General features: G+C 45.7%; 2 protein-coding genes and 1 pseudogene across 8 annotated transcripts; 2 read left to right on the top strand and 1 right to left on the bottom strand.

The window, feature by feature from the left end:
- Positions 1–372: 372 nt before the first annotated feature.
- On the top strand, positions 373–16631 carry LOC110542172 (zinc finger protein 264-like). Its single transcript, XM_060375820.1, has 4 exons — positions 373–716; positions 4146–4255; positions 9144–9239; positions 12193–16631. Exon 4 carries the CDS (start codon positions 12297–12299, stop codon positions 13542–13544), a length of 1248 nt encoding a protein of 415 aa, XP_060231803.1. The 5' UTR covers positions 373–716; positions 4146–4255; positions 9144–9239; positions 12193–12296; the 3' UTR covers positions 13545–16631.
- LOC110542171 (uncharacterized protein C7orf50 homolog) lies at positions 5425–6956 on the bottom strand (annotated as a pseudogene).
- Aurkc (aurora kinase C) lies at positions 13870–24161 on the top strand. Of its 7 annotated transcripts, none has more exons than XM_060375854.1 (7): positions 13870–13992; positions 19056–19142; positions 19344–19532; positions 19859–19997; positions 21556–21704; positions 23499–23673; positions 23867–24161. In XM_060375854.1, exons 1-7 carry the CDS (start codon positions 13988–13990, stop codon positions 24035–24037), a joined length of 915 nt encoding a protein of 304 aa, XP_060231837.1. In that variant the 5' UTR covers positions 13870–13987; the 3' UTR covers positions 24038–24161. The 7 variants fall into 7 exon arrangements, with proteins under 7 accessions (XP_060231837.1, XP_060231832.1, XP_060231867.1 ...); XM_060375849.1 differs by having other exon boundaries at positions 19341–19532; XM_060375884.1 differs by lacking the exon at positions 13870–13992 and adding an exon at positions 17012–17112.
- Positions 24162–25946: the final 1785 nt, after the last annotated feature.

The raw sequence follows: 25946 nt of genomic DNA, 5'->3' as shown, positions 1-25946 counted from the left end.
AGCTACACTATCTGTTATCAGCTCAGAAGGCGATCCTGGTAGGAAGTATCTAAAAAGGACAAATCATGAGATCAGCTAAATCTCAGGATCCACACTGTTGCACTAACCCTAAAATGGGCAAATCCCTCTGCCTCCCAAGCTCTATTTCCCTGAAAGAATGGTGGTCTTAACCCTATTCCTGGGTTCTTCACACAAACTAAGTCCTCTAGATGTCCCAGCATTTGAGAGAAACTGGAACCGTTAATGCCTTACACATTGGGCAAGACTTACTGGGGAAAGCCCTACCAGTCTGGTCGGGCATAGTGGAAAAACTACATCACCCAGAAGACTTTACTGCGCTCAGGTCCAATAATGGACCAGGACGGGTGCACTTCTGGGTTGCTCGCCGCAGACGCCATTGCCTTAGCACTTTGGTTCCCAGGGGCTTGAGTTAACTAAATGCCGGAAGCCTAGGCTTGTAGCCGCATTCTGGGTGGTCTTCTCCTCCGGGAAGCAGCGACCTCTCAGCACTCGTCCTTCAGCGTGCAGCAGCCAAGGGCAGCGGTTTGTCATTTCCACGGAAGATCCCGCGGTCCCGAGTCCAGCCGATTTCCGTGGTCCCCTGGCCAAGGCCGGACCGGCGTGGGGAGGTTGAGCTGAGGCCTGAAAGGCGCTCCGTCCACCTCATCCTGCCCACGAAAAGTCCAACTATGGCGTTCGGGAAGAAACATACACAGGTGAGTGAGTTGTGAGCTTTAAATTGCTCCTCATCCGAAGGCCCCGGTGAGCTCTACCGTTGTCATTTTTGGGGAGGGCATAGTAGGGCCACCTAATTTGTTAGTGGTTCTAGATGCTGCCTAAAGATGCTCAGTTTGAACTATAGTTTCCGGACGGAAGCTGCATCTGACAGCAGATTGACTGATTAGAACGCCAGTGAATGAGAAGGGATTGGTACTTTGCAGGTCAAGACCCTGTTTACCCTGTTTAATTATCTTGGGCTATCTTTAGCCCCCTTATAATTATTCCTTGCTTACCTCAGTGTCTGACTTAATATCATTGTGAAACATAGACAAAACATTTTGGATGTGTTGGCTTAGCAGACCTCTAACTTCCACCAACCAGAAATCTTAAATCAATCAATCAATCAGTCAATCAGATAGCATTTGAAGCCTGTAGCGAAAGTTTCTTCACTGAACTCTAACCTGCCTGCCTGATATATTTGTGAGTTGTCTCGAGCAAGAAGGTAGATGTAGTTAGTATAACAACAGTTGTATTTTATTATGCTGTCATCACATAATGTCCACACACTAAAGGTTTTTCACCTATGCCATGTATCTTAGTTGAATGACAGGTCCAGTCTCTAAAGGAAGTCTCTTTGAGGGTTAGGATCCTGGGATAGACTCTCCAACTGCAGGGCAGATTAAGCCGGTATCTCTCTAGATGTGCAAAGCAGAACGTTGCTCTTGGTCTCTGCTTATATACTGTCCAGTGGGCATCATGCAGTTCTAGGACTGTGTCTGGCTATCTTGAGTGAGTGATGTCACTGGGTTCTAGTTATCAGGTACAGCCTTGGATGTAATGGAGTTCCTGACTAAGCTATTTTTATATGTCTAAGAGGCATTTTTACTATATCATTACATGAGTGTATTTGCAAATATCTTGATGTATGCCCTTCCTTGTTTTGTATCTTAAAACCTTTGGAATGTGGCATTTGGGTTAACCTAAACCTGAGTTCCAGGGTCATGGTTCCCATATTTGGCTTCAGAATAAACTCTTACCTGCTTTGAGGTGAGAGCTGTGCTTTTTATGTTATCATGGATAAGTTGTTGCAAGAGTAAATGATGCTCCAGTCATACTATTAACTCCTACTATGCCTGGGAGGAGCCACCCAGACTAACAGACCTCTGTGCAGCAGTGCTGGATTGGGAAAGGCAAGGAAGCTAGGGCAGTCCATTTAGAGAGACACGCTTGGAGGAATTCAAGGTATATTGGCCATTTAAGGAGGTCCAGCCAGTACCTATGAGGTTACTGTAGCCTTCTCCATATTAGTGTCCAATCATGAGAGCCACAGCTGGCATTATTAATCCATGACCATTTGTGTTTCCTAGTTTTGAAGTGTCTTACATTAGGGACAAGGGCTGTAACAATCTAGCAGGGAAAAAAGAGGGACATCTCCTTGTGGAATTTCTCTGGGAGTCTAGGAGGCCTAAGAAAAGTCTAGGCCACTCAGGAATCTGATCAGGGCTTTGTCTCAAGTAGGTTCTACTACCTTTCTTGTATTCAGACAAGGTTTTACTCTGTAGCTGAGGCTGGCCTCAAATTCTGTATTAGCCCCCATAGTGCTGGGAATACAGATGTGAGCCACCACAACCAACTCATGCACATTTCTTGTGAAGCCAGCTAAAATATCTAGTCTTGTTAGAAGGGTATTTTTCAGAAGTGATTAAGTGGATTTATCAGGAAAAAAAAAAAGAGCAGAAACACTATACAAACTCACTAGGCTAGTCTCAAACTCACAGATATCTGCCTGCCTCTGCTTCCAAGTGCTGGTATTAAAGTGTGTGTCACGAGTGCCTGGCTATAAAAATTTTTCTTTCTTTCTTCCTTCGTTCCTTCCTTCCTTCCTTCCTTCGTTCCTTCCTTCGTTCCTTCCTTCCTCCTTTCCTTCCTTCCTTCCTTCCTTCCTTCCTCTCTCTCTCTCTCTTTCTCTCTCTCTCTTTCTTTCTTTTTTTCGAGACAGGGTTTCTCTGTAGCTTTGGCTGTCCTATAACTCAGTCTGTAGATCAGTCTGGCCTCGAACTCACAGAGATCCGACTGCCTCTGCCTCCCAAGTCCTGGGATTAAAGCCGTGCACCACCACCACCTGGCCATAAAAATCTTTCTTAAGTGATGTTTGCATAACGGTATGTGCACATGAATACAAGTGCCCTCCAAGGCCAGAACAGGCAATCCAATGCCTGGGGCAGGAGATAATGATGTGAGTGCTAGGAGCCAACCTCAGGTCCATTGTTGTTAGCCTCAGAGCTAGCTCTTTAGCTCTGTAACTCCTTTTTGGAATAAGTTTGTTATTTTAGATTCTCCTTGCTATTAATGGAGTGTCAAGATTGCTATTACAACTTTAAACCCATGTGCAAATCCTTCCGTAGTAGCATGTGATTCCAGCTGAGTTGGTAAAGCGCTTTAGCCTCAAGTTACTGCTCTGTGAAGACCTGATGATGGTGACCTCAGCGACTGTAGAACATTAAGAATATTTTCACAGCGAGCATTAGAGAATTTCTCTTTTAAAACTTCCTGTTGTCGGATAGAACTGTTGTTTTTCTTTTGTTTGTTTATTTAGTGTGCATGCATGCATGCATGTTAATGGGTGAGGAGATCAGAGGACTACTTAAGGGAGTTGCTTCTCACTTTCCACCATGTGGGTTCAGGGCTTGAATTCAGGTCATCAGGCTTGACAGCAAATGTCTTTACCCATTGTGCCATCTTGGCAGCCCTAGAGAATTACTGTTGTGAACTGTCATGGAGAGGCTCTGCCTGTTAGCTGTACAGCTTCACCTTTGTTTCTTTGTTCCTCTGGTTCCCAGAATGCTGTAGTCCACACATTTTTGCTGATGTTATCTATCCTTCTGGTTTTGTGTGGGGTAGTGCTCTTTTCCATATTTATTTGTTTGTTTATGCTATATATTTCAAAGCTTTATTTATGGTATGTGTGTGTGCATGCTTGTAACAGCTTGAGAATAGAGGTCAGAGGACAACTGGAGGGAATTCGTTCTCTTTCCAGGTATTGAACTCAAGTTGTCAGGCTTAGTGGCAAGTGCCACTAAGTGCCTTTACCCTATCTTGCTTTTTTTTTTTTTTTTTAAGACAGAGTCTCACATAGCCCAGGCTGGCTTTGAGCTTGCTATATATAGCCCAGGTTGGCTTCATGCTGGGATTATAGGTGTGAGTTGCCAGGCTCTGATGACTCTTGCATGGGCAGCCTTTCTCTATCTACTTGTGTTCCCTGAGCATCATCTTCCTAATCCTGGGTCCCGGAATGGAACATGTGTCTGAAGAGACGCTGTGTGGTTTGGGCCTTCGTCTCTCTTAACCTCTTTCAGAGAGGCATGGGCCAGCTCTTCTCATCAAACCCCAAGGCTAACACTGATGCCTCTCTTTGACTTTGCAAGGTGTCTCTGACCTTTGAAGATGTAGCTGTGGCTTTCACCCAGGAGGAGTGGGGACAGCTGGATCCTGCTCAAAAGAGTCTATACTGGGAGGTAATGATGGAAATCTCTGGGTAAGGCTTTCTACTCTAAATTTTTTAAAATTTATTTTACTCATTTTTATACACATTGGTACACATGTGTTGTATGTGGAGTTCAAAGGGCAACTTGCAGATACTCAGTTCTCTTCTTCCACCATATGGATCCTAGGAATCAAACTTAGATTGCCAGGCTTGGTGGCAAGCAGCTTTATCCACTGCACCACTACCACTACCAGCAGTAGCTTTTTGTTGTTGTTGTTTTTTATTCTTGACACAGGGTTTCTCTGTGTATCCTTGGATGTCTTGAACACACTTTGTAGACCAGGCTAGCCTCTAACTCATAGATATCCACCTGCCTCTTCCTTCGTGAGTGGTGGGATTATAGACGTGTGCCATCATGCCTGGCTATACCATCAGCTTTTTAAAAGCAAGATCTCTCATTCTGTAGTGCAGGATGACCTGGAATCACACTATGTAGCCTAGGTTGACCTCAGACTCATGGGAAATCCTCTTAGGGTTACATGCACATTTGTGTGTGCATTTGCACACACACACACACACACACACACACACACACCCTGTAGTTTAAATTAGAAATGTCCCCATAGACTCAGGTGTTTGAACAGGTGGTCCTTGGTTGGTGATGCCGTTTGGAGAGGTTATGGGGAAGTGCAGTCTTGCTAGAGGAAGCACATCGCTGGGGTTAAGCCTAAAAGCCTTGCCCTACTTCCAGTTCACTGTGCTTCATGCTTGTGATTAGTGATAAGACTTTTCAGCTTCTTGCTGCTACTGCCATGCCTGCTGGTTTTGTGTCTCTCTACTAACATGAATTCTAACCCTGCTGAAACCCACATGAACTCTTCCTTCTACAAGGTGCCTTGATCATGGTGTTTGATGACAGCAAAAGAAAGTATCTAACATACACAAACATAAACAATACAATAAGTCTTTAAATATAAATAAATAAGAAGACCTTTCTGGTCTCATTTCACATGTTCCTTTCAGCCCAAGATGCACAGTGCTTCGGTCCACCTGGGCTCCTTCCTATTTCTCTGCAGGCTGCCTGTCCTGTTCTCCATCAAGAATGCCCTTGGTGTTTTCCTTTGCTTAGGACTATGCTCAATACAATGCAGCATTTCACGTCACATCTTTTCTTTTTCTCAGCACAGTCAGCATCTTCTTCTTCTTCTTCTTTTTTTTTTTTTTTTTTTGCAAATGTGCTTTCATCTTTAATAAATGGCAAATTATATGTATTCAGAATTGTTTTAAAATAAACTTCTCATGATCTAGTATATATTTATCTGTAAACCTCTTTTATATACCTCTATAGCCAGGGGACACTTTGGTGCAAAGGGCGTGTGAGTGAGTTCCAGAAGCTTTGGGCTGGAGAACAGGACCCAGAAGGCGGACACTGCATGGCTCCCTCGAGGACCGCAGGGAACCCACTGCTCACTGAGCTAGACTTGTGTCGCCCATCCCCCGTGGCTGTCTGTGCCCTCCCTATGTGGCTCCTATGGGCGACTCCATGGTCTGAAGGGAAAGTCCCCCACTGGGAGTGGGGTATGTGTTCTGATGGCGACACCGGTCCAGACACAAATGTGAGGTCATTCTGTTGCCAACAGGCTGGCTGAGACATTCAGTGAGAAATGAAGGCTGCTGACCTGAGGAGGATCGCAGAGCAGCAGCCTCTGGTAGCTTGTGGGTGGCCGCAAGGGCCCAGGGTCCTCGCTACAGGCCCCTAGCGGGTCTCCCCGCAGACAGGTGAGTTATGGCCAGGCTGCACTGCAGAGGCCCTGACTGAGTACGTAGGAGACCACCGCCCCAACAGCAGGGAGTCCGGTTGACGGAGAAAGCCAGCGTGGGCCAGTCTCTAAGATATACCTGGTGGGAAAACAAAGTCTGTTCACAGCCACGCTGGGGCCGCAGGCGTGCGGTGGCACCTCGGAGTCAGGGAGCCCACGTTCAAGTCTAAGGCATCGGCTTGTAGGGAGGGGGATGGAGGGCTCTTCCCAGAACTTAGGAGGAAGTCCTCGAGCAGAGCCGGATGAGCTGCTGGAGGCCTGCTTGCTCCCACAGTGGTGGGAGGAGGTGGCCAGGGCGTCCTCAGGGCCCAAGGTTAGGAGAGCAGCTGCAGCACCTGCCGGAGGCGCTGCACCTTCCCCAGCGGCGGGTCTCCGGCCTCATCCATCTCCGGCATCAGGACCTCAGCCTTCTGGATCGTCAGCTCTCGGGCACTGCCCTTCAAACCCTCGAGGTAGCTCAGCAGGGTAGGAAAGTGCTCGTCAGGGACCTTGTCCTCGTCATACATGTGCAGCAGGAGCCACGTCTGCCTCGTCTTCTGGAATTTCCAGCTCTCCTGCTTCCGGGCCCACCCTTGGAGGTACTCCAGGGCCAGAACGGCAGCCGGCAGCCGAGGGGCTGGCTGGCGGGGTCTGCACCCTGGCTGTCTGCGCCCCAGCAATGCCTGCCTCTCGCAGCCGCTTCTTCTCTTCCTTCTTCCGCTCCTTCTTCAGCTTCCTCTCCACGACCCTCCTCTCCTCTGGGGACAGCTCAGGGCTGGCCTCCCGCACCTCGGGGCCGGCTGCCTCTTTGCAGGGCTTGGCTTCAGGTGCACTCGGCGTCTCTTCTGCCGGAGTTGCCTTCTGCTTTTTACTCTTCTTCCCTGGGTCTTCAGGACCTTTCCTCTTGTGTTTTACCATCCTGCAGGCCCACTCTCGTACACCTCTGCCACGCGCCTCCAGCCCAGCATCTTCTTAAAAGGTCTTTCCCCACCATTAAATATCCTGAACAGTAATGTGGCTCAATGGTAAAGGTGCTTGGCACCGAGCCTGATGACCTGACTGATTCCCAGGCCCCACATAGTGGAAGGAGAGAACTGAATCCCACAAATTGTTTTCTAATCTTCATTCATGCACACACACAAAAAAACAGACAAAAAATGTTTATGTATAGGGTTTTTAATACTACAGTGAAGTGTTAGAGTGTAGGCACTGAGTGTGCCCTTCCCTGACCTCTGCTTTCTGCAACTAATTTATCTTCCTATGTAAGCCCTGCCTCATCACCACCTACCATTCTGTCTCTGCTATTGACCCCTCTTGGAGTTTGTGGCTTTCTCCATTTTGTGTAGACTCTTGGGTGTCCAGAGTCTGCAGCCCAGTGTCTGGTGTCCCATCCCAGAGTTGGTCCTTTTCTTATTTTCTTTCAATTGTTTTTTTAATTGTTGTGCACATGTATACACCTACTTGTCTGTATGTGTACCACATGTATGCATAGTATTGGAGGGTTTGGAGCCCCTAAAACTGGACTTAGAGGCTGCTGTGATCTGCCCATGTGGGTGCTGGGAAGCAAAAGGAGGTCTTCTGCCGCAGCAGCAAGTGCTCTTAACTGTTGACCTATCTTCTGCTCCTTAAGACTTTTTAGCCCAAGACCTCTTATCCAGTCCCACTGTGTCAAGACCTCTTATCCAGTCCCACTGTGTCAAGACCTCTTATCCAGTCCCACTGTGTCAAGACCTCTTATCCAGTCCCACTGTGTCAAGACCTCTTATCCAGTCCCACTGTGTCAAGACCTCTTATCCAGTCCCACTGTGCCCAGCATCGTCTGCTTGGATGTGAACATATTGAATATCCATTTCCATTGCTCTTGTCGGTGTAAATCAGTTGTTACAAGAACAGCCTTCAGAATAACATTGCCCTACAGTCCATGTGCGTGTCGGCCACTGCACCCACACTTGTTACAAGAACAGCCTTCAGAATAACATTGCCCTACAGTCCATGTGCGTGTCGGCCACTGCACCCACACTTGTTACAAGAACAGCCTTCAGAATAACATTGCCCTACAGCCCATGTGCGTGTCGGCCACTGCACCCACACTTGCCATCGCCATTACTAGGATCCTCATGACAGACGTCCCAGTTGTGCCTGCACTCCACACCTTCTGCATTTTGTGGATAAACAGCACATAGGAAAGAGATGGCTGGGATTCGGTTTCTGCTTTAGTTTAGCCATCTTGCCCCCCCATGATAAAATCTGAACCTTGATTTGTCCATGTATAAAATGGAGAAATCATGATCATAGTATGAACTGTCTATCTGGGATGCTATGAGGAAATTCCAAAATAGAATCTGTATCGAATCTTTGACCTAGAGGAAGAATACTATAAAACTTTTTTTTTTTTTTTTCTCTGAGTAATAGCCCTGGCTGTCCTGGACTTGCTCTGTAAAACAGGCTGGCCTCGAACTCTTAGAGATCCGCCTGCCTTTGCCTCCTGAATGCTGGGATTGTTATTTCTTTCGCTTATTATTTCTTTTGTTTCAGCAGAAAAAAAAAGACTAATACAGATAACTTATTTTTGGGTTTTAGAGATTTTTTGTTTTATTTCATTTTGTTTTTGAGGAAGGTTTTCTTATCTAAACAGGCTGTCCTTATTTCTCTGCATTTCTCAAGTGCTGCAATTACAGATGAGTGCTTTCATCCCCAGTATGACATACTGCACTTAAAATGTTTGCTTCGGTTTTGGCAACAGGTGCTTCTATCACCGAGTGATCTTGCCAAACAAGTATTAGTTTCTAATGGAGTGTGTGGCATGATACTGCAAACTTAGTTTGTGAGTTATGTTTCACCTTTTGTTTTTGTTGTGTTTGTTTTTGAGACAGGGTTTCTCTATGTAGGCTTGGCTGTCCTGGACTCTCTTTGTAGACCAGGCTGGCCTTGAACTCACAGACATCCTCCTGCCTCTGCCCTCACAGAGTGCTGGGAGCTCAGGCGTGTGCCACCACTCCTGGCATGTTTCACCTTTTTTTGTGTTGATGGGAGCAGCTTCATTTCAAGGTCCAGACCACATCCTGTGAGACTGAGGGTATTTATCTTGTTTCACCAAAATCCTCAAGTGTGTTTTTTTTTTTTTCCTGTTCTCCCTGAAGGGTATCCTGTTCAAAAAGTGGAGCTATTATGCCAGCCGGAGCAAGTGCAGGAATCATGGACAGTGGCAAAGTCCCTCTCTGAAAGCACCTGCTTAGGTAAAAGTCCAGGTTTGGACTGGTGGAACAGCATGGAGGTTTGGACCAGGGATCTCCTGGAAGGTTTTTTTTCCCTCCCTCTAGAGATTTTTATTTATGTGTCTGTGAGTATATGCCACACATATGTAGGTGCTCTAAGAGGTCAGAAGAGAGTGCCAGACCCCCTGTAGATGAGGTTATAAGCCACTGTTGAGTCACCTGATTCCAGTGCTGGGAATTGAACTCAGATCCTTTGAGTTCATTAACTACTGAGCCATTCTCCTGGGACATTTCTTAGTATCTCACTTCAGGATTTAGAGCTGTGGAACCCTGTGATCTGTGGCCCTTCTGATTCCCCCAGCCATGTCCCTTTTGTCACCTCTCTTGGGAATGAGTCAGATTCATAAGTCACTGTCTCAGGACGCTCTCCCTCTACCTGCATGGGCTTGGCCTGGCTTCCTGGTCACCAGTTCTGTGGCTCTCATGACATGGATCAGTCACTTGTTGGTTTAAATGTATGCATTACTTCTGTTGCTGTGCTAAATGCTATGACCGCATTAACTTACAGAAGGAAGGGTTTATTTGGCTTATGGTTCATGAGGGATAAGAGTCCATCATGGCAGGGAAGTGAGATCACAAGCAGCAGAATTGGCAGCTGGAGAAGCTTATATTTTGAGCCACAGTCCAGAAGCAGAGAGCACTCCGGGAATGGTGCATGGCTTTTAAAACCTCAAAGCCTGCCCCAATGATGTATTCCTCCAGCAGGGTTAACCCCTAAGCCTCCCTAAACAGTGCCAGCAGCTGGAGATGTGTATTAGATGCCCACGGGGGATGCCGTCATTCACACCATTGAAGTAAGCATGACTAAGCCATGCCAGATTCCAGGCTCATTGGGTCAGCATGTAACTTTTTCTTACCCATTGCAGTATCAGTGAACAGCTGAGAGCTTTGTGTCACACAGCTGTTCAGGGACTGACATACATTCTGTCAGCAGCTTGTTGCTGTAAGGTTTTCTGCCATCTTCCAGAGACTGAGACAGGAAGACATGTCCTCCCCACTTCTAGGAACACCAGTTCTTTTTATCTTTTTATTTATTTATTTATTTCTGTATTTATTTATTTATTTGAGACAGGGTCTTTCTGTATAGCCTTGGCTGTCCTGGATACTCTGTGGACCAAGCTGGTCTCATACTCAAAAAGATCCACCTGCCTCTGCCTCCCAAGTGCCACCACCACCCGGCCAGGGACACCAGTTCTATTAAAAGAACTAGGCATTTGGTCTTCCTGGGGCCTGCAGGGCTGGGATATGTTACTGAGCTATGTATCGAAGAAGAACAGATGTTTTATCAACATCTGTTAGTGGCCTGCACCCAGTCTGTCCCTGGAAATTGATGGCAATCATTAAGCATGGGGTGGGTTCCTTTGGAAAAGATAGAATCACTTCATGTGTTGATACACTAGCATCAGTGTCTGAGCAGGAGGAGAATACGTCTAAAGCTCTATTACTTTTTGTTTACTAAATGCCGTGAGAATTCTAATGTGCCTGTGCAGCCCATGTGGAAGTGGGGTATGTGTGGCCTTTATACCAGATTAGTCATATCTAGTAAATATTCCACACATTTCTCTCCAGACACCATAGGAAAAGGTGTCCTTTATCAATCTCCCAATTTCCATTCACAACTCTGCTCTACCTACTATCCTTTCTAACCTTCTTGTTCATGAGAGTCACTAAAAGGTAGTCCCTTGCTCATATCTTCCTGAATAATCTGCTGTGTAAGATCTCAGTGTCACTGTATTCACAGTGTCACGTGGGCCTGTTAAAGCCAGGTACTGTCCATGTGTTGGTTGGCATTTGGGCTTAATGTTTAAAAAATTATTTTACATTTATTTTTTTAGGGGTTGGTGGCACATGTGTGAAGGCCAGAGAACAGCTGTGGAGCTGGTTTTCTCCTGACTTTACCAAAGATAGTATTAGCACCTGGATTGAACAGCCAGTAGTGTCTTTACTCTGAACCATATCTCCACATACCTCTTGCCCAAGCCAAACCTTTTTTATTTTTATTTATTTTTTTTTGAGACAGAGTTTCTCTATTATGTAGCTCTAGTTGTCCTCAAACTCACTATGTAGACTAGGCTGGCTTCGAACTCCCAGAGATCCACATGTCCCCGTTTCCCAAGTGCTGAGATTAAAGGCATCCACCACCATGCTAGTTATCTAAGTCAAACCTTCTAATTATATAATTTGCTTTTCTTGTGAAGCCAAGCCTTTCCCTGAGTCATCTTTTTTTTTTTGTTAATTGCTGGTGGGCCAGAAATGAATTAGCTATTTGGGGAAGAAAAAAAAAAAGTATACTTAACTAGTTTTAATGATAGGAACCCATAACGAATTTTAAAAGGAATTCTGGATACCTCTGGTACTTGAAGGTTATTTCCTATGATGCTGAACAAAAACTGAGGCTCCCTGTGGGTGCTTTCTTTCTCACCAGGTAGTCCATGTCTTCCATGGGGACAGTATTAGGCCATTACCTACAGGAATTTTACTTCAGGGTGTCTGCTTTACTCTGCCCAGCTACAGCCAGCCTGAAATTATTAAAACAATTCCTCGAAAGGCCCTTCCTCTATCTTGATCCAGTCTGTCCCCAACATCTCCTTTTCACAGTATTTAGAGTCCAAGGACCAGGAGAAAAAAGAGGCAGGCCTTTAATCCCAGCACTTGGGAGGCAGAAGTAGGCAAATCTCTGAGTTTGAGGCCAGTTTGGTCTACAGTTTGAGTTTCAGGACAACTAGGGCTACACAGAGAAACCTTGTCTTAAAAAACAAACAAGATTTGCTAACTTAGGCTTTGGAGATAACATAGCAGGCATAAAGGCACTATTTTTAGCTTCTTGGTGAATATATTTTTAATAGCATAATGGTTTTGTTTTTTCTATGTTGTCTTTACTAACAGTCCCTCTTGTGTGTTGAATTTGTTTTAGGTGTCAGTGGAAAAACCAAAGCCATAGGACCTACTGCTTGTAAGCCAAAACTGCCTGAGGGAACCTTATTCTGGGGAGAGGTAACACCAAGAACCCCAGGAGACATGAAGTGGATGCAAAGCAAAGACCGTGATGGTCCATCAGAAGTTCAGAAAAGACTCTTCAGACAAGAGATGGATGCCTGGGGGGAGAAGCTCCCTGGGAAAATGAGTCCTGTACAGGATGCTGGAGGGACAGCTGAAGAAGTGTATCCAGTGCTCATACATGAGAAAGAGGGAAGTATCTTCAAATGCAGTGAATGTGGGAAGGTATTTAATAAGAAACACCTCCTTGCTGGACATGAGAAGATCCACTCTGGAGTGAAGCCCTATGAGTGTACAGAATGTGGGAAGACCTTCATAAAGAGTACTCATCTCCTTCAGCACCAGATGATCCACACAAGAGAAAGACCCTATGAATGCCTGGAATGTGGGAAGGCCTTCAACCGCAGGTCATACCTCACCCAGCACCAGCGAATCCAAAGCGGGGAGAGGCCATATCAGTGCAGTGAATGTGGGAAGTCCTTCACCCACCGCTCCAATTTTGTCTTGCATAGAAGGAGACATACTGGAGAGAAATCTTTTGTGTGTACAGAATGTGGACAGGTCTTTCGACATAGGGGAGGCTTCCTTAGACACTACATCGTTCATGGTGGAGAGAACCCATATGAGTGCTTTGAGTGTGGACAGGTCTTTAAGCACAGGTCATACCTCCTGTGGCACCAGCAGACACACACAGGAAAGAGGCCCTATGAGTGCAGTGAGTGTGGGAAAGTCTTCCTTGAGAGTGCAGCCCTGATCCACCACTATGTGATCCACACTTGGGAGAAGCCCTTTGAGTGCCTTGACTATGGCAAAGCCTTCACCCACTGCTCTACGTTCATCCTGCATAAAAGGTCCCACACTGGAGAGAAACCCTTTGAGTGCAAAGAGTGTGGCAAAGCCTTTACCAACCGGAAAGACCTCGTTTGTCATTTCAGCATCCACAATGGAGAGAAGCCCTATGAGTGCATAGAGTGTGGGAAGGCCTTTGCTCGCATGTCAGGTCTTACGAGGCACAAACGAATTCATAGTAGGGAAAAGCCTTTTGAATGTATTGAGTCTGGGAAGTCCTTCTGCTGGAGCACAAACCTCATATGCCATGCCGTCATCCACAATGGGGAGAAGCCATATAAGTGCAGTGAGTGTGGGAAGGCCTTCAGCCGTAGCTCATGCCTCACTCAGCATCAAAAGATGCACAGTGGCAGAAATACTACCTGTGTGTCAAATGAGGAAAGACCTTTTACAGCCACGCACACCTCAGTGACCTTCTGAGGACTCCTCCTAAGAAAAGACTTCTTGAATGTAACCACTGAGGGAAATCTTTTGTCACAGGAAACATCTTCCTCAGCATCTGATTGTTTATACCAAAGAGAAACTCCACAAGTGTCTTGACTATTTAAAAAACAAACAAACAAACAAACAAAAAAGTTCCTGTTGCAGAATATTTTCTGTCATCTGAAGAGCAACATCAGCAGATGCAGTTTATAGCCTTATTTCCCATCTGGAAATTCACCCAGGAAAGAGACTCTTGCTTGGATTTTGTTTTGTTTGTACATAGGAAAAGCTTCAGCCACATTTCCCTCCTAGTTAACATTGCAGTGTTATCTCAGGGATTGTTTTACAAAGAAGCAGATGCAGAGAAAATAAAAACAGGTCTCTTCAGACTTTCCTGCCAAACTTGTGGCATTTGATAGCCATTCCTCAGTTTATTTGGCATGAGGTGGGTGTTTCAGAGGTACAAGGCCTTGGCCCTTTTTTACTTGTTACTGTTCAGTTATTAGGGTAGTTAGCTAGAACAAGTCTGTAAGTGTGTATTGCATATTGTGTCCTAAGCTATATATATATATATATACATATATATATATATGTATATATATATATATATATATTTTAAAGATTTATTTATTTATACAGTGTTCATCCTGCATGTGTGCCTACATTCCAGAAGTGGGCATCAGATCTCACTATAGATGGTTGTAAGCCACCATGCAGTTGCTGGGACTTGAACTCAGGACGTTTGGAAGAACAGCCAGCCCTCTTAATCTCTGAGCCATTTCTCTTCCCTTCTCTTTGCTTTTCTTTTCTTCTTTCTTTCTTTTTTCTTTCTTTCTGCTCTCTCTCTTTCTTTCCTTCTTTTCCTTCTCCTTTTTTTTTTTTTTTCCAAGATAGGGTTTCCCTGTGTAGCCTTGGCTGTCCTAGACCCATTTTGTAGACCAGGCTGTCCTTGAACTCATAGAGATCCACCTACCTCTGCCTCCTTGAGTGCTTGGATTACAGGCGTGCATCACCACACCCTGCTGATAGTCTTTATTCTTGAGACCAGTAGCTTTTATGAGGAATGGGGCACTTGAGCCATGAAAATACTTCATATTTAAGGCAGTAAGGTTCCATATTTTACATAAGTATATTTGTACTCTTGCAAATTCCAACAGCGTTTTCGTGTTTTCCTTTACCTTTACCAAGATGTTTCTACTCTGTGTATGTGTAAGCATGTAAGCTCTCTTATTGATGAGCTGTGTCTCCACCCCCTTAGTCACATAAATATACAGCTTTCTCCATAACATACAGTTGAAATATTTGCCCTTTATGGGGTGAAAATCATAAGCCTGTGTGTTCAGCTGACTCAAATATTTCTCAGGGTAAAAAAACGTAGTGAAGCCAGGTGGCACAGGCCTTTAATGGGAGGCAAAAGCAGGCAAATCTTTTAGTGTGAGGCTAGCCTGGTCTACATAAAGTTCCAGGAAAGCCAGCACTACACAGAGAAACCCTATCTCAATAATAATAATAATAATAATAATAATAATAAACTGCAGTGGGGATGGGAAACTCTGGTGAGGTAGCTCAGTGGTCCAGAGAATGACTTCTCTTGGAAGACCTGAATTCAGTTGCCAGCAACCACGTCAAGCAGTTAACAGTCACCTGTAATTCCAGCTTCAGGGTATCTCACACCCTCTTCTGACTGCCACAGGCATTTGCACACGTACACAGACGGAGAGGCAATATTTAATTAAAAAAAAAATCTGTAAGGACTATTTTCCAATACTTCAAATAAAAGGCTTCAAATATAGCAGAGGATAATGATGGTTCTGCCAAGTGTACTGAGAAGTCCTACAACAAACATTTTTCTTTTCTTCTTTTGGAGAGGCTAGCTCAGTGCTCAGAGGACTTGTTGCTCTTCCTGAGTACTTTCTGGTCCCCAGCATCTACATGGTGGTCTCTGTGGGCACTAGGCATGAGCATGGTACACATACACATATGCAGGCAAAACACTCAAACACACACACAAATATTTTTTAAAAGAAGCTAAATATAAGGCTGGATGTGGTGATACAAGCCTTTAAACCCTACATTCAGGAAGCAGAGACAGGTGAATATTTGAGTTCCAGGCCAGCTGGGGCTACATAATGAGACCCAGTCTCCAAGAGAAAATGAAGAGGAAAAAGAAGCCACGAAGTGTAGTTGTGTGTTGCCACAATGCCAGCATTCAGGAGGTGTCCATGAGTTACATGACATGACCTTGGCTTCATAGTGAATTCCAGACCAACCTGAGGCACCATCTCAAAAAAAAAAAAAAAAAAAGAAAAATAATACCCCAAGCTATAAAAATTAAAAATGGAAAGCTACATCCATTGTGCCTTAAGCACAGTTTAACACGCTTAAGATCTGTTAGCCGTGTGACAGTGGGGGCATACCTGTAATCCCAGCCCTGGGGAGGCAGAGGCAGGGGGATGTCTGTGAGTTCAAGGCTTCGGATAAGTGAATACGATGGGAGACAAGAAGTGTATTATTTGTTTATTCTCGCTCAGTTGGTGGCTGTGGTTTTTCCCAGTGGCTAGGGTGTCCTACTTGGCTAGTCTAAAAAGAACAGGAAATGGAGGAAGGGGAAACCGTCAGTGCCACACGCCATCAAATTCTTAAAGCAGTAAGCCTCTGTGCAAACAAAATCTTTACTGGGTAGGGAGGATGAAAACGCTTGGATTGGCAGGGTGTGCTGGAGCACAGGCCTCCCTACCACAGTTCAGTAAACCAACCAATGGGAATCGATGAGTGAACCACAAAAACGTGTTCCTAAGGAAGTCCCCTATCCCTAAATCCTCATTGATGGGAAAACGTAACTGTAACTTGGCACAAATGTTTATGGATTCCAGGCTTAAAAACTCCGTGATATTCTAGCTCAGGGTCACAGTTAAGCTGAGTCTGTTCTGGGCCCTATCGGATCAGTAACAGCCTGAATACAATGAATTTTTGTCATCTATTTATGAACTCTCGAAGATGAAGTCAGCTTCCAAGTCTGTGGTGGTGTTCCTGACTAGTCAGTTTGAGCTGCCTAATTCAAATAAAGATCTTGCTTTGCTGGGCTCTTGGCTTGTTTTGTATTTTCAAACTCACACCCCCTCTACCTTCTGAGTGCTGGGATCAAAGGCTCATGCCACCGCCTCCTGTCATGGGCTGGACTTTTAAAGATTTTAAACTCCCTATCCTAATAAACACAGGTTTTGTGCTATTTGATAGAAAGGCCGCACATTTACTATTTCTTCCTTCGGGGTCTTTGAGGTTCATTGACATCATCTGTACCTGCGCAAACTCACTGCCCCGTGTGCCGACCTCAGCAAATTTAACTACTTTTCCCGAGACTTTGGCTTCCTGGGGACGTCTGGTCCCGCCCCTACCATCCTATTGGTCGACCGCCCTCGTGGCGGAAGCTCCTTCTCAAACCACCCTATTGGGTGTGCTCTTGATTTCGGAAAGACGAACTAGTGGTTATCAGCTGGAATCTGCAATTCCCTGGCCAGTCGCGGTCTAGAAAGGGCTTGAGAGCTGCCGTTCTAGTGGTTTACCAGTGAGTGCGCCCTAGGGTTGGGTGGTGCATTCTAGGCGGTTGGAGCAGCTGCAGCCGCAGCGTTACCCGCCCACCTCTTTCAAGAGGCGCCTGGACTCAAGCAGCTAGCAGGACTTCAGCGTGCCATCACTTCCTAAGTTCAGGCAAGACGGTAGATGCCCTCCTCGGACGCAGCTTCGCTCACAAGTAAAAAGGGATGGGAACCCATACCAACACCCAGGGTGGTGGCCAGTGCGTGTAATCCCGGCAGAAGGATGGGCACAGTTAAGAGGCCATTCTGGGCTACTAGGAAACTTTAAACAGAAACTGGACACTAGCAAAAGGGGTAGAAAGGGCTGGGGTCTGCTGCCAGGGTTGGGTGCATAGGCACAGAAGACTTCAGCCTTCTCTCTTAGTCCCTTACTCCTCGCTCCATCTCTTCGTCGTCCTTCTAGGCTCTTTTTCATCCCTCCCTCTTTGCAGCCCATTTCTTTCTCTTCCTCGTCCTCCCCCTCCAATTTCCCTTACTTTCTTCCTCCCTTACCCGAACTCTCACACTCTTACTTCTCCCTCTACCAATGTCTGACAAGGTCTCTGTAGCCTAAGTGGGCCTCAACGTGACTTAGCTCAATGGGTAACTTCGCTTTTAAAGTATATTGGAGGAATCATCAAGTTTTGATAAGTTATTAATGTTGTTTAAGGATGTTAGCAAAATACGGCTACTGTCTCTGGGTAATCCCTTATCTTGCTCCCAGAAGGGATTTTCTGGTTTTGCTTCATAGTATTTATATATTCCATGTGGAAAAAAGTTGGGAAGAAAGCTGAAAACTCAGGGTTCACTCAACTCTCTGGTGTTAGAAAGGATTGCAGAGCTGTCTATGTACTAGAGTTTGTGAATAGAGATTGAAGTGCTTGGAAAGCCAAAAGTGCCAGTGGAAGGAGAAAAGGGTTCAGGACTGACATCTGAGAGCAGACATTTTCCTCAGGATGAAATAGGAAAGCAAGTTAGGTTGGAAGGCAAATTGCTACCCCGCCCTGCTCCGTGCAGTTTGCTTCCAGGTGCCCAGAGCACCTGTGTGAGGCAAGACGCCCAGAAGAGCAGGAGGCAGTACAGGAAAACGGGTTACAGTCCAGCCAGGTGCACCTCGAGGAGTTTGGGGGATATGTAAGCACCATCAGTTTTCCCAGTCTGTGCAACATATGCCTGCTACTGAGGGTGGTGAGGCTTCTGATGAATGGATATGGAGTCCAGTAGAAAGCTGGATCTAAAGCATGTTAAAGAATCCATTGAAAAGTGTGGAATACATGATTTCGATAAGCAAATATTAAGCAACCCAGGATAGACTTATCCCCCAAGATTGGAAGGGAGTGGTGTGTTAGAAGCTGGTCAGCAGTTACAGTGATTATTGTGGTGTAGAAATAAAGCCACAAAAATAGAACAACAAAATATAATAAGAGGGATAAATGTTTCACCAGCTGCTCAGTGAAGGCCTTTATGCTGATTTACAAACACAAATTCAATCTGATGTAGTGATTGAACAATGTTGTGTTACAGCATTAAGACATGGTTGAGAAGTCTGCTAAAACAACCACTTCATTTTCTAAGGTAATTCAAGGCCCTGGAGAAGCCTTCACCAATGTCTTACAGAGGTTGGGTTCAGCTCTAAATAGAGCCATGCCAGACCCTGAGACCAGACAAATGTTGATACTGATCTTGGCATAGAGAATGCAAATACTGAATGTAAGAGAGCACTTAGACCATTAAAAGCATGAGGATCCCCAATAGATGAATGGATAAGAGAGAAAGATAGAGAAAAAGAAAGATAGAGGGGAACAGAAAGAGATCCTCTCCCTCTTCCACCTTCCCCCAATCTCTGACAGGGTCTCTGTAGCCTCAAAGTGGATCTCAATGTTGCTGTGAAGTAGAGGATGACTTTGAACTTGTGATCCTCCTGTCTCCACAGATCAGGACTGCCAGTGTGCATTGCCACAGCCATTTTCCTTCCTCTTTTTTTACCCTCCGGCCAGATGGAGTCCAGCACTTCAACCAGGTGAGTGCCTTGCCTCGGTATCTAGAAGCACAAGAGCAAGCTGGGCAAGTGGGGCATTGGCTAATAAATCCAAAATGCTATTTCCCCATGGACTACCCAGGGCTGGGGTTGTGAGCAGAGTAAATGAGGAAGGGGAGCAGTTGGGATCCCAGACTCTTTCTAGTCTCTGAGATGAGGTCATCTCTGCTTTTTGTTTAGCAGGCGTTTCACCATCGATGACTTTGAAATAGGGCGGCCACTGGGTAAGGGGAAATTTGGTAATGTGTACCTGGCTCGGTTGAAGGAAAACCACTTCATTGTGGCCCTAAAGGTCCTCTTCAAGTCCCAGATAGAGAAGGAGGGATTGGAGCACCAGCTTCGAAGGGAGGTGGAGATCCAGTCGCATTTACAGTAAGTGTGATCTGTGTGTGGGGGACTGTCCCTGGCTGTCTGTAGATCAAGCTGGTCTCAAACCCCGGGATTCATCGCATCTTCCTCTGGAGTGCTGGGATTAAAGTCCTGCACTGCCGCCTTCCAGCATTTTTATTTAATTAGGTATTGGGGTGGCACAAAGGCATTTGTGAGTCACAGCCCACATGTGGAGGACAACTTGTAGGCATTGGTTCTTTCCTTCCACAAACGGAATCTGGGGATGGAACTCAGCTTGGCAAACTTTGCAACGAGTGTCTCTAATGCTGTGGCATCTTGCCTGCATTGACCCTTCCTTCCTCTTTCAGTCACCCCAATATCCTGCGCCTGTACAACTACTTCCACGATGCTCGCCGGGTGTACTTAATTCTGGAATATGCTCCCCGGGGTGAGCTCTATAAGGAGCTTCAGAGAAACCAGAAGTTAGATGAGCAGCGCACAGCCACGGTGAGGGGAGGCTCTGGGAGGGTCGGCTGTGCCGTGATGACAGTTACTGTTCGTTGGGGGAGCGTGCACGTGCACATGCAGAAGTCAGAAGACAGCTTGGACGGAGGGGTCTGTTCTCCCTCTACCCTATGTGGTCACCAGGCTTGAACAGCAAGCTCCCACAGAGACATCTTGCTGGCCTCCATCCCTTTTTGTCTGAGTTGGGGGAATCTCGTTACATAGGCCAGGCTAGCCCAGACTGCCACAGAATTTCCAAGATTATCTGAAATGTGTTAAAATCTTGGTTGAGCCTCATAAATGCTGAGCTTAGACATAGGCACCATGCCTGGTTCATGGTGCTGTAATTTTTCCTGAGGCACTGGGTCTTTCTAAATAGCTGAGAATGACTTGGAACTCTGTAGAACCCAGGTTGGCCTTGAACTTGCAGTCACCAAAGTGCTGGGATGACAAGCATGTGCCATCAGACCCATCTTCTGATTCTATTAGCTCTTCCTTCCTTCCTTCCTTCCTTCCTTCCTTCCTTCCTTCCTTCCTTCCTTCCTTCCTTCCTTTCTTTCCTTTTTTTTCTTCTGGGGTTTCAAAATGTAACTTGGTAGTCCAGTTCTTGCCCAGTTATATGTATGACTCTGGGTTTGATCCCCAGTGTAGTTCCAGAATATTAGTATTGACAAATTAGATTCTGTGTGTGTGTGTGTGTGTGTGTGTGTGTGAGAGAGAGAGAGAGAGAGAGAGAGAGAAAGAAAGAGTGGGGGGGTTTCTCATTATGTAGTCTTGGCTGACTTGGAACGATATATGTATCAAAAAAATGAAAGTTACCTAGAAATTTGTAGGGCACTGAGGAGAAAGTCATAGCAGCCATTGTTCCACTGCACATCAAAAGTATTGATTCTTTTAGCCTCCAATCCCTTGGGGGAATGATATGATTGGCTCAGTACAGGTTCTGTGTCTCGCTGCTTGTTCTGCTAAGTCCACTGGGAAAACCTGCCTATTTTAGTGTTTATGCAAAATTATAACCATGGTGCCATTTAAGGAGATTGGGGAATCCAGGAGAGCATGGTGGTGCATACATTTAATCCTGCACTTGGGGAGGCAGAAGCAGGCGGATCTCATGAGTTCAAGGCTAAAAGGCTATCTGGGCTATACCATGAGACCCTGTGTTAAAAAGAACAAAGATCCAGGCAGTGATGGCTCACACCTTTAATCCCAGCACTCAGGAGGATCTCTGTGAGTTCAAAACCAATCTGGTCTACACCAGATTGTTCCGGGACAGTCAGGGCTACATAGACAAACCCTGTCTCAAAAACCAAAACCAAACCAAAACAACAACAAAAAAGCAAAAAGCTAGAAAAACAAACAAACAAGATGAATAGACAATAAGGAGCCACACTGAAGATTCTTCTCTATGATCCACATATGCAAGTATGTACACAGAAAGAAATAATAGAATTATAGTCGAGTTGTGAGATTGCACTGTAGTCTTAAAATTCACAATGCCTGTTCTACCTCACAGGGAAGCTGTGAAAAGTCTTCCCCTACCAGATAGCTTTTGTTCCCACAGATCATGGAGGAGTTGGCTGATGCCCTGACCCACTGCCATGAGAATAAGGTGATTCACAGGGACATTAAGCCAGAGAATCTCCTGCTGGGCCTCAGGGGCGAGGTGAAGATTGCAGACTTCGGCTGGTCTGTGCATACCCCGTCTCTCAGGTAGGTCAGTGGGTTGTGGGTGGGCCACACACACCACTGAGGCCTTCCCTTAAGGGAGTTTATCTCACATGTTAAGACTCAGATACAAACTGGGGCTTGTATTAAAACACAGACCTTTCCACATACATATATTGAAAATGTATTTGCAAATTAAAAGAATTGGGTGGGGTGATGACTCAGTAGATAAGAGCCCTTCCTTTGTAAGCACAAAAACCTAAGTTTAGATTGAAAGCACTGTATACAAATTGGGGCATATCTGGGCCCAGTGACACACGCATGTAAATCCCAGCACTCAGGAGGCAGAGGAAGGTAGATCTCTGTGAATTCAAGACCAGCCTGATCTACAAAATGAGTCCAGGACAGCCAGGTCTACACAGAGAAACCCTGTCTCGAAAAATAAAAAAACAAAACAAACAAATAAATAAATAAATTGGGCATAGCTGCAAATTCATTTAATCCTGCATTGATGGGTAGAGACAGGCAGATCCTGGAAGCTGGCCATGCAGCCTGGCAGAAATGCCTGGATTAGGTTTACTGAGAGACCTTGCCTTAATGGAATAAAGTGGAGAGCAATAAAGACACTGAATGTCCTCTTCTGTCCCTGTTAGTGTGTGTAGCCATGTGTGCACACACACACTAACAGGGACTAACCAGAGCTTTTCTAGTCTTTAGTAGTATTTTCATTTACCAATAAGATTCCATGTAAGTCTTGCAGGAATGACGTTTTCCATGTAGATAAGCTACATTTGCTTGGTACCTCTTGATAAACAACTGTTATGATCTAAATCTTCCATACTCTGCAAAGCTGGCAGGCCTCAAACGATAGCAATCTTCCTATCTCACCTGGTTGAAGAATTCTGAAACATGGGGTTAGTGTGTTTTCCTTTACAGTGCTTGCCTACTCTGAGGTAGTTCTGTTTCTTTTTTTTTTTTTTTCTTTTTTTTAAATTTTCATGTCACATGTATGGATGATTTGCCTCCATGTAGAACTTGTACACCATTTTTCATGCCTGGGGCTCTTAGAGGCCAGAAGAGGGCATCAGATCCCCTGGACTAGAATTGTAGATGGTTGTAAGCTGCTAGGTTTGTGCCAGGAAATCCATGCAGCCAGTGCTCTTCACCACAGAATCAATTTGCCAGCCCGGCCTTCTGATTGATTGACTGAAAAGGTCTCACATTGTAGCCCTGCCTGTCCTGGCATTTATTCTAGCACATTCAAGTACATAGCACTCCTTTCCTAGCTCAGCTTTCTCAAGTGCTAGGATAGGAGATGTGAGTGGCTATACCCACCTACTTTTCTGAATGATAGTAAAAAATCTCTGTGTTTAGACATGTGTGTGTTGACTTGTGTGAGGGCAGGCACGCATTTGCCATGTTTGTGTGTATGTGTGTGTGTGGGTGTATACTCACCTTCTGCCTTATTGAGACAGGGTGCCTTGTTTGCTACTTCATAGTTGGCTAGATGGTCTTCAGGTTTCCAGGGATTCTCCTCTGCCTCCCAGTTCACTGTAGGAGTGCTAGGACTATAGACATGCACCAGCTTTATATGGGTTCTGGGGATAGAACTCAGGTCCTCAGGGTTTTCATAGCAAGTGTTCTACCCATGTGTCACCTCCCACAGCCTCTCTGAATCTTGATCCCCATTAACACCTGGTGTTTCTGACCCCTACACCTCTGCTTAGGAGAGGACTCTTTAGGGCGTCCCTAGGTTTCCCGTCTCCTCAGAAGCTGAACAGGGAGGATTCCCCTCATTCTGAGCCCATGCACGGTGCTCCCTGCTGTGTCCTGCTCTAGGAGAAAGACAATGTGTGGGACTCTGGACTACTTGCCCCCAGAAATGATTGAGGCAAGAACGTATGATGAGAAGGTGGATCTGTGGTGCATTGGGGTGCTCTGCTACGAGCTGCTGGTGGGAACTCCACCCTTTGAGAGCAGCACTCACAGTGAGACATACAGACGCATCCTCAAGGTGAGTGGCCACACACAAGGGGCATTTACCAGGGAGCCAAAAAGTGATGGCTCCTGGGCCTTTGGGGGGATTGGGCTGTGTACAAAAGTTTATTTGCTACTAGGCAGCAGGGTGCCTCATAGAGACTTACAGAACAGGGAGAAAATTAACCAAAGAGATTAACTAGATTCTCCTTCTTCCCCGGCTTCATTAGGTGGATTTTCGGTTTCCTCCATCAGTGCCTGTGGGGGCCCAGGACTTGATCTCCAAGCTTCTTAGGTACCATCCCTCAGATCGGCTGACCCTAGCCCAGGTCCTGAAGCACCCCTGGGTCCAGGAGCACTCTCGTCGGGTGCTGCCTCCCTGTGCTCAGATGGCTTCCTGAGCCCTGCCTGCCTCTATCCCTATGTGTCTCTTCAGGGAGCCCTCCAGGCTCTGCTTGTTACCTCATCTGTTTTGCTTGTTTTCTCTTTTAAGATGCTAATTAAACCTCATTAATCTAATGTTAATCTTTTTGGTTGTGTGAGTATGTCATGTGGGTAGAGTCTTTTGTCTTGTGTGTATGGTGGAGTGGAGACCAGGGATTCACAGAGGTATTTTCCTCAGGTGCTCTCCATCTCATTGTTTGAGTTGGTAGGTCTCTGAACTGAACGTGAAACTCACTGGTTAGACTGGACTGGCAGTCAGTGAAGCACAGTTATCCTCCTGTCTCCAGCTCCCCAGTGTGGAGATTACAGACATACTGCAATGTGCCCAGCTTGTACCAGGCTGCTGGGGATCAGACTCAGTCCCTGTGCTCCCACTCATGGATGGAGGCACACTCATGCTCACACCCATACAAAATGAGTACTTGAAAAGTGGGGCATAGGGAGGGATAATATATGTGCAGGAGTCAGGTGTCCTGTAGGGCACCCAGTTTCTCCTACATTTGCCCTGAATTTTGTCCAAGATTCCAGACACACACACACACACACACACACACACACACACATACACAAACACACTAGAACCTATTTTTTGCATAGAGAGAATGCCAGTCCCACCAAGTGCCTGAATCATCCTGAGCTCTGTGCATTTTTCCTGGGGTGGGGTGAAGCCAGACCTGGTGACCCAGGCCTACTATCTTAAGTATTCAGAAGGCTGAGGCAGGACAATTTCAGTTTAAGGACAACCCAGGCAACTCACCAGGATTGTCTTAGAAATGAAAACAACTTCAAACAACAACAATAATAGGTCTGTCTAAGACACCACGCTGGGTCTGTGCTCTGTTTCAGGCAAAGATTAAGAAAAGCACTTCACTTTGGGTGGTGGCAGGATTGTTGTCAGCAACAAAGAACTACATTACCCAGAAGGCACAGCACACGAGTCATGTGGCTTGCTTGACAAATGAAAGGGCTAAATAAGGGGTGCGTCCCTCCCTACTGTGTCCCTGCATAGATGTCATGATAGCTGGACAGTTCAGCCCACACCCACTGAGAATCTGAGCTGAACTATGTGGCCTGGGGAGTAAGAGGTGGGCACAGGCAATCCCTGGACACCACGTGGTGTCCAGTGAACGATGTTCCTGACTAAGGGCTTTCATCAACTCATAATCCAATCGGGTATGGTCTCCTGGTTGACCATTTATGATCTTGTTTCCCTTTCTGGCTCACTGTTTGGGTGTACCAACCTGACCCCAAATTTCCTTCACTTCTCTAGCTTTTACCTTTGCAGTTTACTCTGCCTCAGCTCTCTGCCTCAAGACAATCCTAATATCTCTGCAGGACCATTCTTTGCAACATTTTCACTCAGAAGTCACTTTTTAAAAAAGATTTATTGATTATTTCTGCAATATTCTGTCTGTGTATATGTCTGCATGCCAAAAGAGGGCACCAAATCTCATTATTGATGGTTATGAGCCACCATGTGGTTGCTGGGAATTGAACTCAGGACCTTTAGAAGAACAGCCAGTGCTCTTAACCTCTGAGCCATCTTTCCAGCCTCCCAGAAGCCAATTAAAAAATAAATAAATAAATTTGGGGCTGGAGAGATCGCTTAGTGGTCAGGAGCACTGGCTGCTCTTCCAGTGCGCTCAAGTTTCAATTCCCAGCACCCATATGACAGCAGACAACTATCTGTAGCTCCAGGTTCAAGGGATCTGACACCTTCACACAGACACACATGCAGGAAAAACAGCAATGCACATAAAATAAAAATAAATAGCTTAAAATTTTGTTAACTTCAACATTTGTGTGCTCTAAATGTTTGTGGGTCCACTCGTGCAAGCAATATCTGGAGAGTGTGGAGATCAAAGG

Source organism: Meriones unguiculatus, chromosome 1 (genome assembly GCF_030254825.1).
Source record: "Meriones unguiculatus strain TT.TT164.6M chromosome 1, Bangor_MerUng_6.1, whole genome shotgun sequence".
Lineage (NCBI taxonomy): Eukaryota > Metazoa > Chordata > Mammalia > Rodentia > Muridae > Meriones > Meriones unguiculatus.
Note: the sequence above shows the minus strand (reverse complement) of the source record. Positions and strands in the feature narration are given on the sequence as shown.